Source organism: Pseudophryne corroboree, chromosome 10, assembly GCF_028390025.1.
Source record: "Pseudophryne corroboree isolate aPseCor3 chromosome 10, aPseCor3.hap2, whole genome shotgun sequence".
Taxonomy (NCBI): Eukaryota; Metazoa; Chordata; class Amphibia; order Anura; family Myobatrachidae; genus Pseudophryne; species Pseudophryne corroboree.
In genome coordinates, this window is record NC_086453.1 from 81,520,669 (window position 1) to 81,536,436 (window position 15,768).

Here is a 15,768-nt window from a genome sequence, read left to right on the forward strand (position 1 = left end):
ACTTGTCCATAGTCCTTGGAAGTTTCTTCCCTGTGTGACTGCCCCCCAACCTCGAAGGCTGGCATCCGTGGTCACCAGGATCCAGTCCTGTATGCCGAATCAGCGGCCCTCTAGAAGATGAGCACTCTGCAGCCACCACAACAGCGACACCCTGGTCTTTGGAGACAGGGTTATCAGCCGATGCATCTGAAGATGCGATCCGGACCACTTGTCCAACAGATCCCACTGAAAGATCCTTGCATGGAACCTTCCGAATGGAATTGCTTCGTAAGAAGCCACCATCTTTCCCAGGACTCGCGTGCAGTGGTGCACCGACACCTGTTTTGGTTTTAGGAGGTCTCTGACTAGAGATGACAACTCCTTGGCCTTCTCCTCCGGGAGAAACACTTTTTTCTGTTCTGTGTCCAGAACCATCCCCAGGAACAGTAGACGCGTTGTAGGAACCAGCTGCGACTTTGGAATATTCAGGATCCAGCCGTGCTGTTGTAGCACTTCCCGAGCTAGTGCTACACCGATCAACAACTGTTCCCTGGACCTCGCCTTTATGAGGAGATCGTTCAAGTACGGGATAATTAAAACTCCCTTTCTCCGAAGGAGTATCATCATTTCGGCCATTACCTTGGTAAATACTCGCGGTGCCGTGGACAGACCAAACGGCAACGTCTGGAATTGGTAATGACAATCCTGTACCACAAATCTGAGGTACTCCTGGTGAGGAGGGTAAATGGGGACATGCAGGTAAGCATCCTTGATGTCCAGTGATACCATGTAATCCCCCTCGTCCAGGCTTGCAATCACCGCCCTGAGCGATTCCATCTTGAACTTGAACCTTCTTATATAAGTGTTCAAGGATTTTAAATTTAAAATGGGTCTCACCGAACCGTCCGGTTTCGGCACCACAAACATTGTGGAATAGGAACCCCGTCCTTGATGAAGGAGGGGTACCTTGATTATCACGTGCTGAGAATACAGCTTGTGAATCGCCTCCAGCACTGCCTCCCTGTCCGGGGGAGCTGTCGGCAAGGCAGATTTGAGGAAACGGCGAGGGGGAGACGTCTCGAATTCCAGCTTGTACCCCTGAGATACTACTTGTAGCATCCAGGGATCCACCCGTGAGCGAGCCCACTGGTCGCTGAAGTTCTTGAGACAGGCCCCCACCGTACCTGGCTCCGCCTGTGTAGCCCCAGCGTCATGCGGTGGACTTAGAGGAAGCGGGGGAGGACTTTTGTTCCTGGGAACTGGCTGTATGTTGTAGCTTTTTCCCTCTACCTCTGCCTCTGGGCAGAAAGGACGCGCCTCTAACCCGCTTGCCTTTCTGGGGCCGAAAGGACTGTACCTGATAATACGGTGCTTTCTTTGGCTGTGAGGGAACATGGGGTAAAAATGCTGACTTCCCAGCTGTCGCTGTGGAAACGAGGTCCGAGAGACCATCCCCAAACAACTCCTCACCCTTGTAAGGCAAAACTTCCATGTGCCTTTTAGAATCAGCATCACCTGTCCACTGCCGAGTTCCTGGCAGAAATGGACATTGCGTTTATTTTTGATGCCAGTCGGCAATTATCCCTCTGTGCATCTCTCATGTATAAGACTGCGTCTTTAATATGCTCTATGGTTAGCAATATAGTGTCCCTGTCTAAGGTACAGAGAATCTGACCACGCAGCTGCAGCACTGCACATTCATGCTGAAGCAATAGCTGGTCTCAGTATAATGCCTGAGTTCAGGATAGCCTCCTGCATTCTATCTGCAGGCTGAGACGGTAGTGCCACTTTCTTTGACAGACGTGTAAGCACTTTATCCACCCTAGGGGATGTCTCCCAACGTGACCTATTCTCTGGCGGGAAAGGGTACGCCATTAGTAACCTTTTAGAAATTACCAGTTTCTTATCGGGGGAAACTCACGCTTCTTCACACATTTAGTTCATCAGATGGGGGAAAAACCACTGGAAGCTTTTTTTCTCCCCAAACATAATACCCTTTTTTGTGGTACCTGGGGTAATATCAGAAATGTGTAACACATTTTTTATTGCCGTAATCATGTAACGGGTGGCTCTATTGGAATGTACAGTAGTCTCATCGTCGTCGACACTGGAGTCAGTATCCGTGTCGATATCTGTGTCTGCCATCTGAGGTAGTGGGCGTTTTAGGGCCCCTGATGGCTTTTGAGACGCCTGGGCAGGCACGGGCAGAGAAGCCGGCTGTCCCACATCTGCTATGTCGTCAAACCTTTCATGTAAGGAGTTGACACTGTCACGTAATTCCTTCCACATGTCCATCCACTCAGGTGTCGACACCGCAGGGGGTGACATCACATTTATCGGCATCTGCTCCGCCTCCACATAAGCCTCCTCATCAAACATGTCGACACAGCCGTACCGACACACCGCACACACACAGGGAATGCTCTGACTGAGGACAGGACCCCACAAAGTCCTTTGGGGAGACAGAGAGTATGCCAGCACACACCAGAGTGCTATATAATGCAGGGATTCACACTACCCACAGTGATTTTTCCCTTATAGCTGCTATAATACACAGATTTGCGCCTAAATTTAGTGCCCCCCCTCTCTTTTTAACCCTTTGAGCCTGAAAACTACAGGGGAGAGCCTGGGGAGCTGTCTTCCAGCTGCACTGTGAAGAGAAAATGGCGCCAGTGTGCTGAGGGAGATAGCCACGCCCCTTTTTCGGCGGACTTCTCCCGCTCTTATAATCATAATGAGGCAGGGGTATTTTACACATATATAGCTTATTAGGCTATATTATGTGTGATTTGCCACTCTTAAGGTACTCTAATTGCTGCCCAGGGCGCCCCCCCCCAGCGCCCTGCACCCATCAGTGACCGGAGTATGTGGTGTGCACAGGGAGCAATGGCGCACAGCTGCAGTGCTGTGCGCTACCTTAATGAAGACCGGAGTCTTCTGCCGCCGATTTCCTGGACGTTCTTCTTGCTTCTGGCTCTGCAAGGGGGACGGCGGTGCGGCTCCGGGACCGGACGACCGAGGCTGGGCCTGTGTTCGATCCCTCTGGAGCTAATGGTGTCCAGTAGCCTAAGAAGCCCAAGCTAGCTGCAAGCAGGTAGGTCCGCTTCTCTCCCCTAAGTCCCTCGTAGCAGTGAGTCTGTTGCCAGCAGATCTCACTGAAAATAAAAAACCTAAAATATACTTTCTTTTCTAGGAGCTCGGGAGAGCCCCTAGTGTGCATCCAGCTCAGCCGGGCACAAAATTCTAACTGAGGTCTGGAGGAGGGTCATAGAGGGAGGAGCCAGTGCACACCAGGTAGTCCTAAAGCTTTCTTTAGTTGTGCCCAGTCTCCTGCGGAGCCGCTATTCCCCATGGTCCTTACGGAGTTCCCAGCATCCACTAGGACGTCAGAGAAATAAGTATACTAGCAGTCCCTCTGTCCTCATGCTTTTAAATGGTTACAAATCTCCTTGGGGGCGGATGTACTATAGATGTACTAAAACATAGACAAGTATTCGCCTTGGCGGCTGGAGTGGGGGAGACAAAGCTCCCCGCTCCGGCGATCTGTGCAACTCCCACAGTGCATCAGCCCAGTGCAAGCAGAAACGCTGACAATGGCATCTGAATTAGCCCTCCTCGCGGCCCAATCTTACCCGGATTCAGGGATTTTTGCACGCAGCATGATGATGCTTACTACCCCAAATAAAGTCGCACTTACTTGCATGGACTTGTGAGGGTGAGCTAATTGAATCAACCCCTTAGTATGAATAACCTTCGTGAAAAAGTGAAAAGACAATATTCAATTGTATTTCACTTGTACCCCACATCTAACACACTGCAGTGGCAGCCATTGTGTAGCCGGAACCAATATTTAGGAGAGTGCTGCCTATTAATTCACAGGAATCAGTGATGTCTCTAAGCCATGAGACAATTTAAGGGTGCTCCTGGTGATTGATGAATAGACTGGAGCGTCTGCTTGCTATGTTCATGGTGTGTCCAGAGATGAATAGAAGTGGTGCCTAGCACTCCACAGGCATTATTGCACCCTTTTATTTGCATAATTGACGTGTGATTTTAGTTAATAAAAGGGTGATGGAATAATATGTAAATTGAACAACAACAAAAAAAAAAAACACACCAAAAAAAAGTATACGCCGATAATCCATAACAATAGAACATAGGTTATCTTCTTACAATGGCACCTGTACAGCGGCGGGATACATTAGGCAGCACGTGAGAACTCAAGTTCTTGAAGATGACGTGTTAGAAGCAGGAAAGATAAGCACAAGGATCTGAGAGACTCTGACCAGGACCCGTTCAGTTCTTACGATTGCTTTCCCGCTCTTCGTCTCTTTCCTCACAGAGCTTTCGGCTCAGAAGATCCGGAGGTAGGTAACAGCCGTTTGCTCCGAGTGTTGGGAGCACAGCTTGTGCATGGCTTGCTGCTTTCTGGTTCAGGTCCACAGAGTATAAGGGGTAGCCATCATCAGCTTTAATTAAGAACTACACCATCTAAACAGAGTTCTATTACTGCAAAAGCAAGCGGTTCTACATCTCTGCACATAAAGGTTTTCTTCCCTTATTACTGCACTTAATTATATGTCATGGTAAACTTTCCAAGTGTGCAAACCATACTTGCCTACCTGACCCTCTCCATGAGGGAGAAAATGCTCTGTTACTGGACTTTCCTGGTAATGTATGATTGCCATCACCTGTGGTGAAACAACTTTCTTATCAATTAACTAGCTCACCACAGGTGATGGCAAACATACATTACCAGGAAAGTCCAGTAACAGAGCATTTTCTCCCTCATGGAGAGGGTCAGGTAGGCAAGTATGGTGCAAACGCCTGTGTAGCAGAGCTGTACAAACAGATCTTGTGCAGTCTCTGTGCAGCCCAGGACTTACTCACCTGCTGCGAACACTTCACCCTGTCCAGGACCGGAAAATTGACGTCAGGAACCCTCCCTGCAAACGCTTGGACACGCCTGCGTTTTTCCAACCAATCAGTGAAAACGGTCAGTTACCACTCACAAACGCCTTCTTCCTGTCAATCTCCTTGCAATCGCCCGTGCGAACGGATTCTTCGCACAAACCCATTGCTGAGCGGCGATCCTCTTTGTGTCTGTGCGACGCACCTGTGGTCAGACGCATGCGCAGTTCTGACCTGATCGCAGCGCTGCAATAAACGCTAGCGAGCGATCAGGTCTGAATTACCCCCAGTGTGCATTAGTGATTGATTTATTATCCCTGATATCTTTCATTTACATCTTGATTGTTCCTTACTACTGTCAATTAGCAGTATTATTTATGATCTACTGTGCACAGCAGTTTATTATTTTACGTAGGCTGACCATATTATTCCTTTTACATGGGACGCTCATGGATTACACAGGTTCTGTGGCTGATTAAAACCAGCTGAAATGTAGGCTTGAAGTCAGCCAGCCACAGAACCTGTGTAATCCATGAGCGTCCAGGGCATACTTGCCTACCTGACCCTCTCCATGAGGGAGAAAATGCTCTGTTCCTGGACTTTCCTGGTAATGTATGATTTCCATCAGCTGTGGTGAAACACCTTTCTTATCAATTACCTAGCTCACCACAGGTGATGGCAATCATACATTACCAGGTAAGTCCAGGGACAGAGCATTTTCTCCCTCATGGAGAGGGTCAGGTAGGCAAGTATGGTCCAGGGTAAAAGGCATAATAAGGTCAGTCTATTTTATGTGTTCTTTTATATGTGCTTTTATATCATACTTGCCTACCTGACCCTCTCCATGAGGGAGAAAATGCTCTGTTCCTGGACTTTCCTGGTAATGTATGATTGCCATCACCTGTGGTGAAACACCTTTCTTATCAATTACCTAGCTCATCACAGGTGATGGCAATCATACATTACCAGGAAAGTCCAGGAACAGAGCATTTTCTCCCTCATGGAGAGGGTCAGGTAGGCAAGAATGTTTTATATGCATCTTTATTTAGTTATAAGAGAATAATTTTTGACTGTGATTTTATATATCAAATAAAACCCACTATACCAAATTAAAAAAGGGATTTTGTTTTGGTTTTAAGGTTATGGCTTTTCAGTGTATTTATCTAGATGTGGAGAGTATATGGATGTAACTGTGCGAGCCAGCTCTCACTTCTAGACCATCCAGAAAAATGGTTTGTGTTCCTGATTTCTGCTCAGCACTAATTGGAAACTGCTCTATCCAAGGCTGATTCCCAAGTTCAGTGGACCTGGCATTAATTAGGGTTCATGGTTTGCTGAGAAGAGTGTCTCAAATGTGAATAGGTTATAGGCCCTACACACTGGCCGATTTTCTGAAAGATATGAACGATCTTGTTCATAAATGAACGAGAACTCGTTCATATCTTTCAATGTGGAGACTCCAGCAATGAACGATGCGCGGCCCCGCGCTCGTTCATCGCTGGTCTCCCGTCGGCTGTGCATGCAGGCCAATATGGACGATCTCGTATATATTTGCCTGCACTTCAATGCAGCCGCGTGACGGGGGGAGTGAAGAAACTTCACTCCCCCCGTCACTGCCCCCCCGCCGCCGGGTCGCTCGTCGGTCGTTTCGGCCGTCGGGCACCTCGGCGGCGCATCATCAAATGAGTAGGGCCCCTTAGTGCAGAACAGGGCTGAAAAAATATTTATTTTTATTAAATAAAGTTTTTTTTTGTTTAAACCAGTTTTTTTTTTTGCATTAATATTAATGTTTTAATGAAAAAAAAAATGTCATCCTGCTCATTATATTAATACTATGAAACATTGCTATGTATTGGAAACCTTTATCAACCATGATTTAATGCTTTCTAACATTAACAATCCAAAGTTATTAGGCTTTGATATGATTTATTTTACATCTTTCAATAAAAAAAATAAAAAAATCTACTGCTTATTATTCCTATTACATCTGAATATATGTAGATAGACTAAACATACATAGTACACTCAGAGAGATCTCAATAGGACTGAAGGTTTTGAATTGAAACAAACATGACAAGAGATTAAACAACGAGGTGTTTCTCTGTGTGCTGCCTCTTTAATGTGCTGGAGGGGATCCGGTCTGAAGATCGACACTGTCTAGGTCGACAATGTTTAGGTCGACCACTATAGGTCGACAGTCACTAGGTCGACAGGGTTGGAAGGTCGACAGGCTTTCTAGGTCGACATGTGCTAGGTCAACAGGTCAAAAGGTCGACATGAGTTTTTCACATTTTTTTTCTTTTTTTTATAACTTTTTCATACTTAACAATCCACGTGGACTGCGATTGGGACGGTAATCTGGTGCGAGGGGACACGGTGCACTAATTCGGCTTCCCAGTCACTGTACGCAGAAAATGACACACAAAAAAACCCTCATGTCGACCTTTTGACCTGTCGACCTAGCACATGTCGACCTAGAAACCCTGTCGACCTAGTGACTGTCGACCTATAGTGGTCGACCTAGACACTGTCGATCTGATGATTCACACCCACCAGAATTAGTACCTCTCTGATCTGTTACCCTCCCTATATCTCTGTTGTGTGTATGTGAATTAACTGCATTGATTTAGCTCACTCAAATGAAGGCCACAATCAACAAGAATGTGGAATACTACCACGGGGATTATATTATAATAGGTTTGTATTAAGACGTCACGGCACCGTGCCTGTATCACAGCATAATAATTAAAAAAAAGTGTTTTAAAAAAAAACATTTGGTTTAAACCAGCCAACCCTGGTGCAGGAGTTTCCAAACTCTGTCCTCAAGGCACCCTAACAGTCAAAGGTTTAAGGATAATGAAGCTTGGGCACAGGTGACTTATTAGTACCTCAATCAATTTGACTGAACCATCTGTGCTCAGCCATGGATATCTTTAAAACCTGGGCCATTAAGGTGTCTTGAGGACCGAATTTGGGAACCTCGGGATTAGTGGTTATGCAGTAGGGTCTCTGCTTTCCTTATACCCTTTCGCCCCAAGATCAGATCTCAGCTGGCCTTTTCATTTTAATAAATCCTATTACAAAGGATGAAAACACATGGGCATAACTAGTGGATGTCACAGCAGGACACCTTTGTGTCCTCTATCAGATGCAGTTTGGACAATACCCTAAGACAGGGCTGGCCAAACCAGTCCTCGAGATCTACCAACGGTTCACATTTTCCAGCCCACCTTGCAAGAGCACAGGTGTAGTCATTACTAATTAAGATGTGCTGCATTCATTCCTAACTGACAATTCTACAGATCTCCAGGAGGCCTGGAAAACATGAACTGTTGGTAGATCTCGAGGACCGGTTTGGCCAGCCCTACCTAAGAGATAGCAGTATATAACAGTGTGGAGGCTACAACTAAATTAGAAAATAGATGTACTTTTTTTTTCTTCTTATTCATTACCTCAGATACTAACCTGGAGAATGGCCACATCATGAGCAATGACGCAGTCCACGCATTGTGTTAGGTCTCCCATCTTCTCGGACTCCGTTAAAAAGCTGTCAATCAACTTGTAGCATGCCTAGAAAGAGCAGCAAAGAACACGTGTGAGAAACGTACTGTGGCAGGACATCTATGACATGCCAGGTGGAAGCAGAAAGCACCAAAGCAGTAGTGACCTTGGGTTATATTGGAGGAGTTACCTGGAGCAGCTGGTGCTGGGAGTTGGGAAAGGGCTGGAACCAATGGCAGCATTTATGGCTGTTGGCGTGAAGTGCAGAATGGTCAGGGCTGTGAGCTGGTATCAGCAGTGGCCCTGGTGGGATGCATATGTAGTCTCAGTGGACTGGAGCAGTGTGCAAGGAAGGCTGTATTGGAATGAGCCACAAGTTGAAAAAGTGATGCTGCAAAGGCTGTAATGGGACCTACACACTTGGCGATGTTTCCGATTTGGACGATGTTTGTTTTCAACGCTTAACGACCATCATCCAACTTGGCTTGCTATGCTAATGGGCCCTACACCCTTGCCAATGTGTATGAGCGATATGAACGATCTCATTCAGTAATGAACGATAAATCGTTCATATCACTCAGTGTGTATGCACCAACGATGAACGATGCGCGTCCTCGCAGTCATTCATCGTTGGTTTTCCCTCGTTTACCATAGCAAGCCAATTTGGACGATGGTTGTTAATCGTTGAAAACGAACATCGTCCAAATTGGAAACATCGGCAAGTGTGTAGGGCCCATAAACAAGGGAAAACCAACGATGAACGACCGTGGGGCCGCACATCGTTCATCGTTGGTGCATACACACTGGGGGTAATTCCAAGTTGATCACAGCAGGAACTTTGTTAGCAGTTGGGCAAAACCATGTGCACTGCAGGGGACACAGATATAACATTTGCAGAGAGAGTTAGATTTGGGTGGGTTATTTTGATTCTGTGCAGGGTAAATACTGGCTGCTTTATTTTTACACTGCAATTTAGATTGCAGATTGAACACACCACACCCAAATCTAACTCTCTCTGCACATGTTATATCTGCCCTCCCTGCAGTGCACATGGTTTTGCCCAACTGCTAACAAAGTTCCTGCTGCGATCAACTTGGAATTACCCCCACTGAGCGATATGAATGATTTATCGTTCATTACTGAATGAGATCCTACATATCGCTCACACACATCGGCAAGTGTGTAGGGCCCATTAGTCAATGAGCAGCACCGTGTACAAAGTAAAAACATTAAATTATTTAAAGAAGCTCCAGACAGGCAAATTGTTGCAGATGATTCTGAATTTGCTTGTTGTGTGTCTATATAAGAAAGTTGTTATTCTACAAATAAGAAGCTTCTGATCCACTGAGATTTTGCTAAAAAGTGCCTGCACTGTGGCCAGCTATAGTTCAGTTTGCTTGGCTTCAAAAATGTTTGTGCACTCAATGCTTAGTTCAGTCCAGTAATTGTCTTAGTATCAGTTGTGGATATACAATTACAGGAAAAAAACAAACAAGCTGCCTATGATATTGAACCCCATGTAAGTAGTAGGGAAATTAGGGTTGAAGGAAGAGGCAACACAACTACAGTGGTTTATAGTACAGGGGACTAGATGTGTACGAAACACTGCCATATCCTTATGGAACAGTGGTCTGGACCGGTTCTACTTCCTGGTTGAGGCTGACGTCATCTGTAACCGCCGCCGCTGGCATCTCCTTCCAGCATGCCTCCATGTAACCAGCGCGGCTGGCGGGCGCTTCCCACTCTGCATGCCAGCGTCAGCCTTACCTCTCCGGCTCTGGTCCCATCAAATGACACCCCATCGCACATCCCTGGCCGGATTCCAGCCAGCAGCACCACTTTCCCGAAGCCAGACATGTCTTTAAATAGGGAAGGAGAAGGTTTCTGAGATTCATCTCACTAAGACCTGAGCCGGATTACATACCTAATCTCGCCAGGTGGGATGGCGATTGTCAGTATCCTGACAGCGGCATACCACCTGCCAGAATGCCGGCAGCGGAGCGAGCGGTGCAAGTTCCCTTGCGGGCTTGGTGGCGAGCTGCGCCCGCCACTTGTTCAATTCCCACTCTATGGGTGTCGTGGACACCCACGAGTGGAAATAGCCCCTCTGCGCCGGTATTACGTCTGGTGGCATCCTGACTGCCGGGTTCCCGACATCTGGCAAATTGATCGGATTCCCCTGAGCCATAGGGATGAAGCCGGGGAGCACAGAGAGGGGAGGCAAAAACCCATACCAGGCTACTCAGTGCTGACATACTCTTTTCAGCACTTAATGAAAACCGAGGTAGGGTTGGAGGAAGAGCTTATCTACACCGCTAAAAGTTAGCTGATTAAGTGTTGACACCTCTGTCCCTCACTAACCCTATGGTTATGATGGGTCCCCCAGATGAAGGATAGAGAAAAATAGCCTAAAACAATCAGTAATACCGAATCAGTAACGTAACTAGGAATTTGTTTTTACTGTACATAGTAAATCAGCATGCAGTTATAAATAAATGCAATATTTAACTACTAGGTTCCCATGCAGGATAAGATGAATACCTTTTAGGATTGAGAGTTCTACAAGAATAATCACCATTTCATCTGGTATATTACAGTGGAGCGCCAGTCTCCATGCTTTGCCATTATTATCTCTCTCCAAAGTGAAAATGGGACTCCTGCAGTCTCTACCACCCATGGTCAACCTACCAGGATTCCGCACTGGGAGAGGTTTGAAAGGGAGCAGGGCTTATGCTAGAGGACTTCACAGGCAACAGGACGTTTTACTTGTAGTTTAGGGTATCAAAGTTGTTTTTTTTTCTTTGTAGAAGTGCAGAGTATTGAATAGCATGATCATTTTCCAACTCGTATTAGAACAGTAGCAGTCATTCAGCACATGGACGTCCAGACAGAAGTCATTCAGTAAGTGCAGTTACATACATGTCCAATAATGATTCAATCCATATCAACTGGATCAATCTCAGACACGTTGTTCACATTGGTGCCCTACGGCCAGTGATTTAGGGTTATCTAGTAGGTCAACACAGACCGGGAACTTTAGCAAAAAAAAATAATAGGATTTTAATACCTACCGGTAAATCCTTTTCTCTTAGTCCGTAGAGGATGCTGGGGATGCTTCAAGAACCATGGGGTATAGACAGGATCCGCAGTAGACATGGGCACACTATAAGACTTTGAATGGGTGTGAACTGGCTCCTCCCTCTATGCCCCTCCTCCAGACTCCAGTTATAGGAACTGTGCCCAGGGAGACGGACATTTCGAGGAAAAGGATTTAATTAATAATTTAAACTAAGGTGAGATACATACCAGCTCATACCACCAACACGCCGTACAACATGGCATTCAACAACAACGCATGCAACGGTATGACCAACAGCAGTCCCAGAGTTGACCGAACTCAACGCAACATGAACGTAACAATAACCAAACTGCAGATACAGCCCGCACTGGGACGGGCGCCCAGCATCCTCTACGGACTAAGAGAAAAGGATTTACCGGTAGGTATTAAAATCCTATTTTCTCATACATCCTAGAGGATGCTGGGGATGCTTCAAGAACCATGGGGTTTATACCAAAGCTCTAGAACGGGCGGGAGAGTGCGGATGACTCTGCAGCACCAATTGACCAAACAAGAGGTCCTCCTCAGCCAGGGTATCAAACTTGTAAAATTTCGCAAAGGTGTTTGATCCCGACCAAGTAGCACCTCAGCAAAGCTGTAATGCCGAGACCCCTCGGGCAGCCGCCCAGGATGAGCCCACCTTTCTGGTAGAATGGGCTTTAACCGATTTCGGTAACGGCAATCCTGCCGTAGAATGAGCCTGCTGAATTGTATTACAGATCCAGCGCGCAATAGTCTGCTTAGAAGCAGGAGCCCCAATCTTGTTGGGAGCCCACAGGACAAACAGAGCCTCTGTTTTCCTAAGCTGCGCCGTCCTGGCAACATAGATCCTCAAAGCTCTGACCACATCGAGAGACTTTGACTCCGCCAAGGCGTCAGTAGCCACTGGCACCACAATTGGCTGGTTAACATGAAATGATGAAACCACTTTTGGCAGAAATTGTTGACGAGTTCTCAACTCCGCTCTATCAGCATGGAAAATCAAATAGGGGCTTTTGTGAGACAAAGCCGCCAACTCAGACACTCGCCTTGCAGACGCCAAGGCCAACAACATGACCACTTTCCAAGTAAGGAATTTTAACTCAACCTTGCGCAAAGGTTCAAACCAATGTGATTGCAAGAATTGCAACACCACATTAAGATCGCATGGTGCCACTGGGGGCACAAAGGGAGGTTGGATGTGCAGCACGCCTTTTACGAAGGTCTGAACTTCTGGAAGGGAGGCAAATTCTTTCTGAAAAAGATCAACAAGGCCGAAATCTGTACTTTAATAGAGCCTAACTTTAGGCCCGCATCCACACCTGCTTGTAGGAAATGGAGCAAACGCCCCAGGTGAAATTCTTCCGTAGGAGCCTTCTTGGATTCACACCAAGACACATATTTTCTCCAAATACGGTGGAAATGCTTTGCCGTTACTTCTTTTCTAGCCTGAAGAAGTGTGGGAATGACTTCACTGGTAATACCCCTCCGGCTAGGATTTGGCGCTCAACCGCCATGCCGTCAAACGCAGCCGCGGTAAGTCCTGATACACGCACGACCCCTGTTATAACAGGACCTCCCGAAGAGGAAGAGGCCAGGGATCTTCTATGAGCAACTCCTGAAGATCTGGATACCAGGCCCTTTTTGGCCAATCCGGAACAATGAGGATCACCTGAACCCTTGTTCTTCTTATAATTTTTATCACCTTTGGAATGAGTAAAAGTGGAGGGAACACATAGACCGACTGAAACACCCACGGTGTCACTAGGGCGTCCACCGCTATCGCTTGAGGGTCCCTTGACCTGGAACAATATCTCTGAAGTTTCTTGTTGAGGCGGTACGCCATCATGTCTACTTGAGGAACTCCCCAACGACTTGTCACTTCTGCAAAGACCTCTTGATGAAGACCCCACTCTCCTGGATGGAGATCGTGTCTGCTGAGGAAGTCTGCTTCCCAGTTGTCCACTCCTGGAATGAAGACTGCTGACAGAGCGCTGGCATGTCTTTCCGCCCAGCGAAGAACTTTCGTGGCCTCGACCATCGCCGCTCTGCTCTTTGTTCCGCCTTGGCGGTTTATGTATGCCACTGCTGTCACGTTGTCTGACTGATTTAAGACCGGCAGACCTCGAAGAAGATGTTCTGCTTGCAGTATGCCATTGTAGATGGCTCTTAATTCCAGAATGTTTATGTGTAGACAAGCTTCCTGGCTCGACCACTTTCCCTGAAAGTTTCTTCCCTGTGTAACTGCTACCCAGCCTCGGAGGCTTGCATCTGTGGTCACCAGGATCCAATCCTGAATCCCGAACCTGCGTCCCTCCAGAAGGTGAGAACTGTGCAGCCACCACAGAAGGGAAATTCTGGTCCTGGGAGATAGAATTATTTTCCGGTGCATGTCCAGGTGAGACCCGGACCACTGGTCCAACAGGTTCCACTGAAACACCCTGGCATGGAACCTGCCATACGGAATGGCCTCGTAGGCCGCCACCATCTTCCCCAGCAACCGAGTGCAGTGAAGAACTGACACCTTTGCCGGTTTCAGAATCTGTTTTACCATGTTCTGTATTTCCAGAGCTTTTTCCACTGGAAGAAAAATTGTCTGCAATTCTGTATCCAGAATCATACCCAGGAACAACAACTGGATCCAACTGTGATTTTGGCAAATTTAGGAGCCAACCGTGTTGTTGCAGAGTCGTCCGTGAAAGGGCAACATTCTTCAACAACTGCTCCTTGGACCTCGCCTTTATGAGGAGATCGTCCAAGTACGGGATAATTGTGATTCCCTGCTTGCGCAGGAGAACCATAATTTCCGCCATTACTTTGGTGAAAATCCTCGGAGCCGTGGACAGACCAAACGGCAACGTCTGAAATTGGTAATGGCAATCCTGCACAGCAAATCTCAGGTAAGCCTGATGTGGAGGATATATGGGGACATGTAAGTAGGCATCTTTTGTCGACCGACACCATAAAATCCCCCTCCTCCAGACTGGAGATCACTGCTCGTAGAGACTCCATCTTGAACTTGAATTTTTTTAGAAAGAAATTGAGGGATTTTAGGTTTAGAATCGGTCTGACTGAGCTTCGGGACCACGAACAGGCTCAAATAAAAACCTCCCCCCTGTTGAGACGGGGGTACCGTGACAATCACTTGATTCTGACACAACTTTATTATCGCAGCGCTTACTATCTCCCTTTCTGGAAGAAGCTGGCAAGGCCAATTTGAAAAATCGGTGAGGGGGCACGTCTTGAAACTCTAACTTGTACCCCTGGGTTACTATGTTTACTATCCAAGGATCCAGGTCCGAGTGCACCCAGACCTGACTGAAGAGTTGGAGACGTGCCCCCACTGGGGCGGACTCCCACAGAGGAGCCCCAGCGTCATGCGTTGGATTTTGTAGAAGCCGGAGAGGACTTCTGCTCCTGGGAACTTGCCACAGGCCTTTTTCCCCGTCCTCTTCCCCTCGCAGCAAGGAAGGAGGACCCACGTCCTTTTTTTAATTTATTGGGCCGAAAGGACTGCATCTGATAGTGAGGCGATTTCTTCTGCTGTGCAGGAACATAAGGTAAAAATGAAGACTTACCCGCGGTAGCCGTAGACACCAGGTCAGTGAGGCCGTCGCCAAACAAGACCCTACCGTTAAACGGTAGAGACTCCATCGCCTTCTTAGAGTCAGCGTCAGCATTCCATTGATGAATCCACAACGTTCTCCTTGCTGAGACTGTCATGGCATTGGCCCTTGACCCCAAAAGGCCAATATCCCTTACAGCTTCTTTTAAATATGCTGCAGCGTCCCTGATGTGACCCAGAGTCAAAAGCACACTATCCCTGTCTAGGGTATCTACCTCAGATGACAAGTTATCTGCCCACCTTTCAATAGTGCTACTCACCCATGCCGCAGCAACGGCAGGCCTGAGTAGCGACCCTGTAGTGACATAAATGGATTTTAGTGTATTTTCCTGCTTACGATCCGCAGGATCCTTTAGGGCTGCCGTGTCAGGGGACGGAAGCGCCACCTTTTTGTATAGACGCGATAAAGCTTTGTCTACCGTGGGGAATGACTCCCACCTTTCCCTGTCCCCAGAGGGGAATGTATATGCCACTGGAATTCTTTTGGGAACATGTATCTTTTCGTCAGGATTTTCCCAAGCTTTTCAAAAAGTGTGTTCAGTTCATGAGAGGGAGGAAACGTTACCTCAGGTTTCTTTCCTTTAAACATACAGAACCTAGTATCAGGAACAGCAGGGTCCTCAGTGATACGTAATACGTCTTTTATCGTCACAAT

The 15,768-nt window shown here is 47.1% G+C and overlaps 1 protein-coding gene across 4 annotated transcripts in view; it reads right to left on the bottom strand.

Annotated features, from left to right (window-relative positions):
- FUZ (fuzzy planar cell polarity protein) overlaps positions 1-15,768 on the bottom strand; it is a 322,221-nt gene that overhangs the window by 202,300 nt on the left and 104,153 nt on the right. For all 4 annotated transcript variants that reach the window (XM_063942537.1, XM_063942538.1, XM_063942536.1 and 1 more), the window contains one exon: positions 8,356-8,460. In XM_063942537.1, the coding sequence (XP_063798607.1) occupies positions 8,356-8,460 (105 nt within the window). The remainder of the gene's footprint in view (positions 1-8,355; positions 8,461-15,768) is intronic.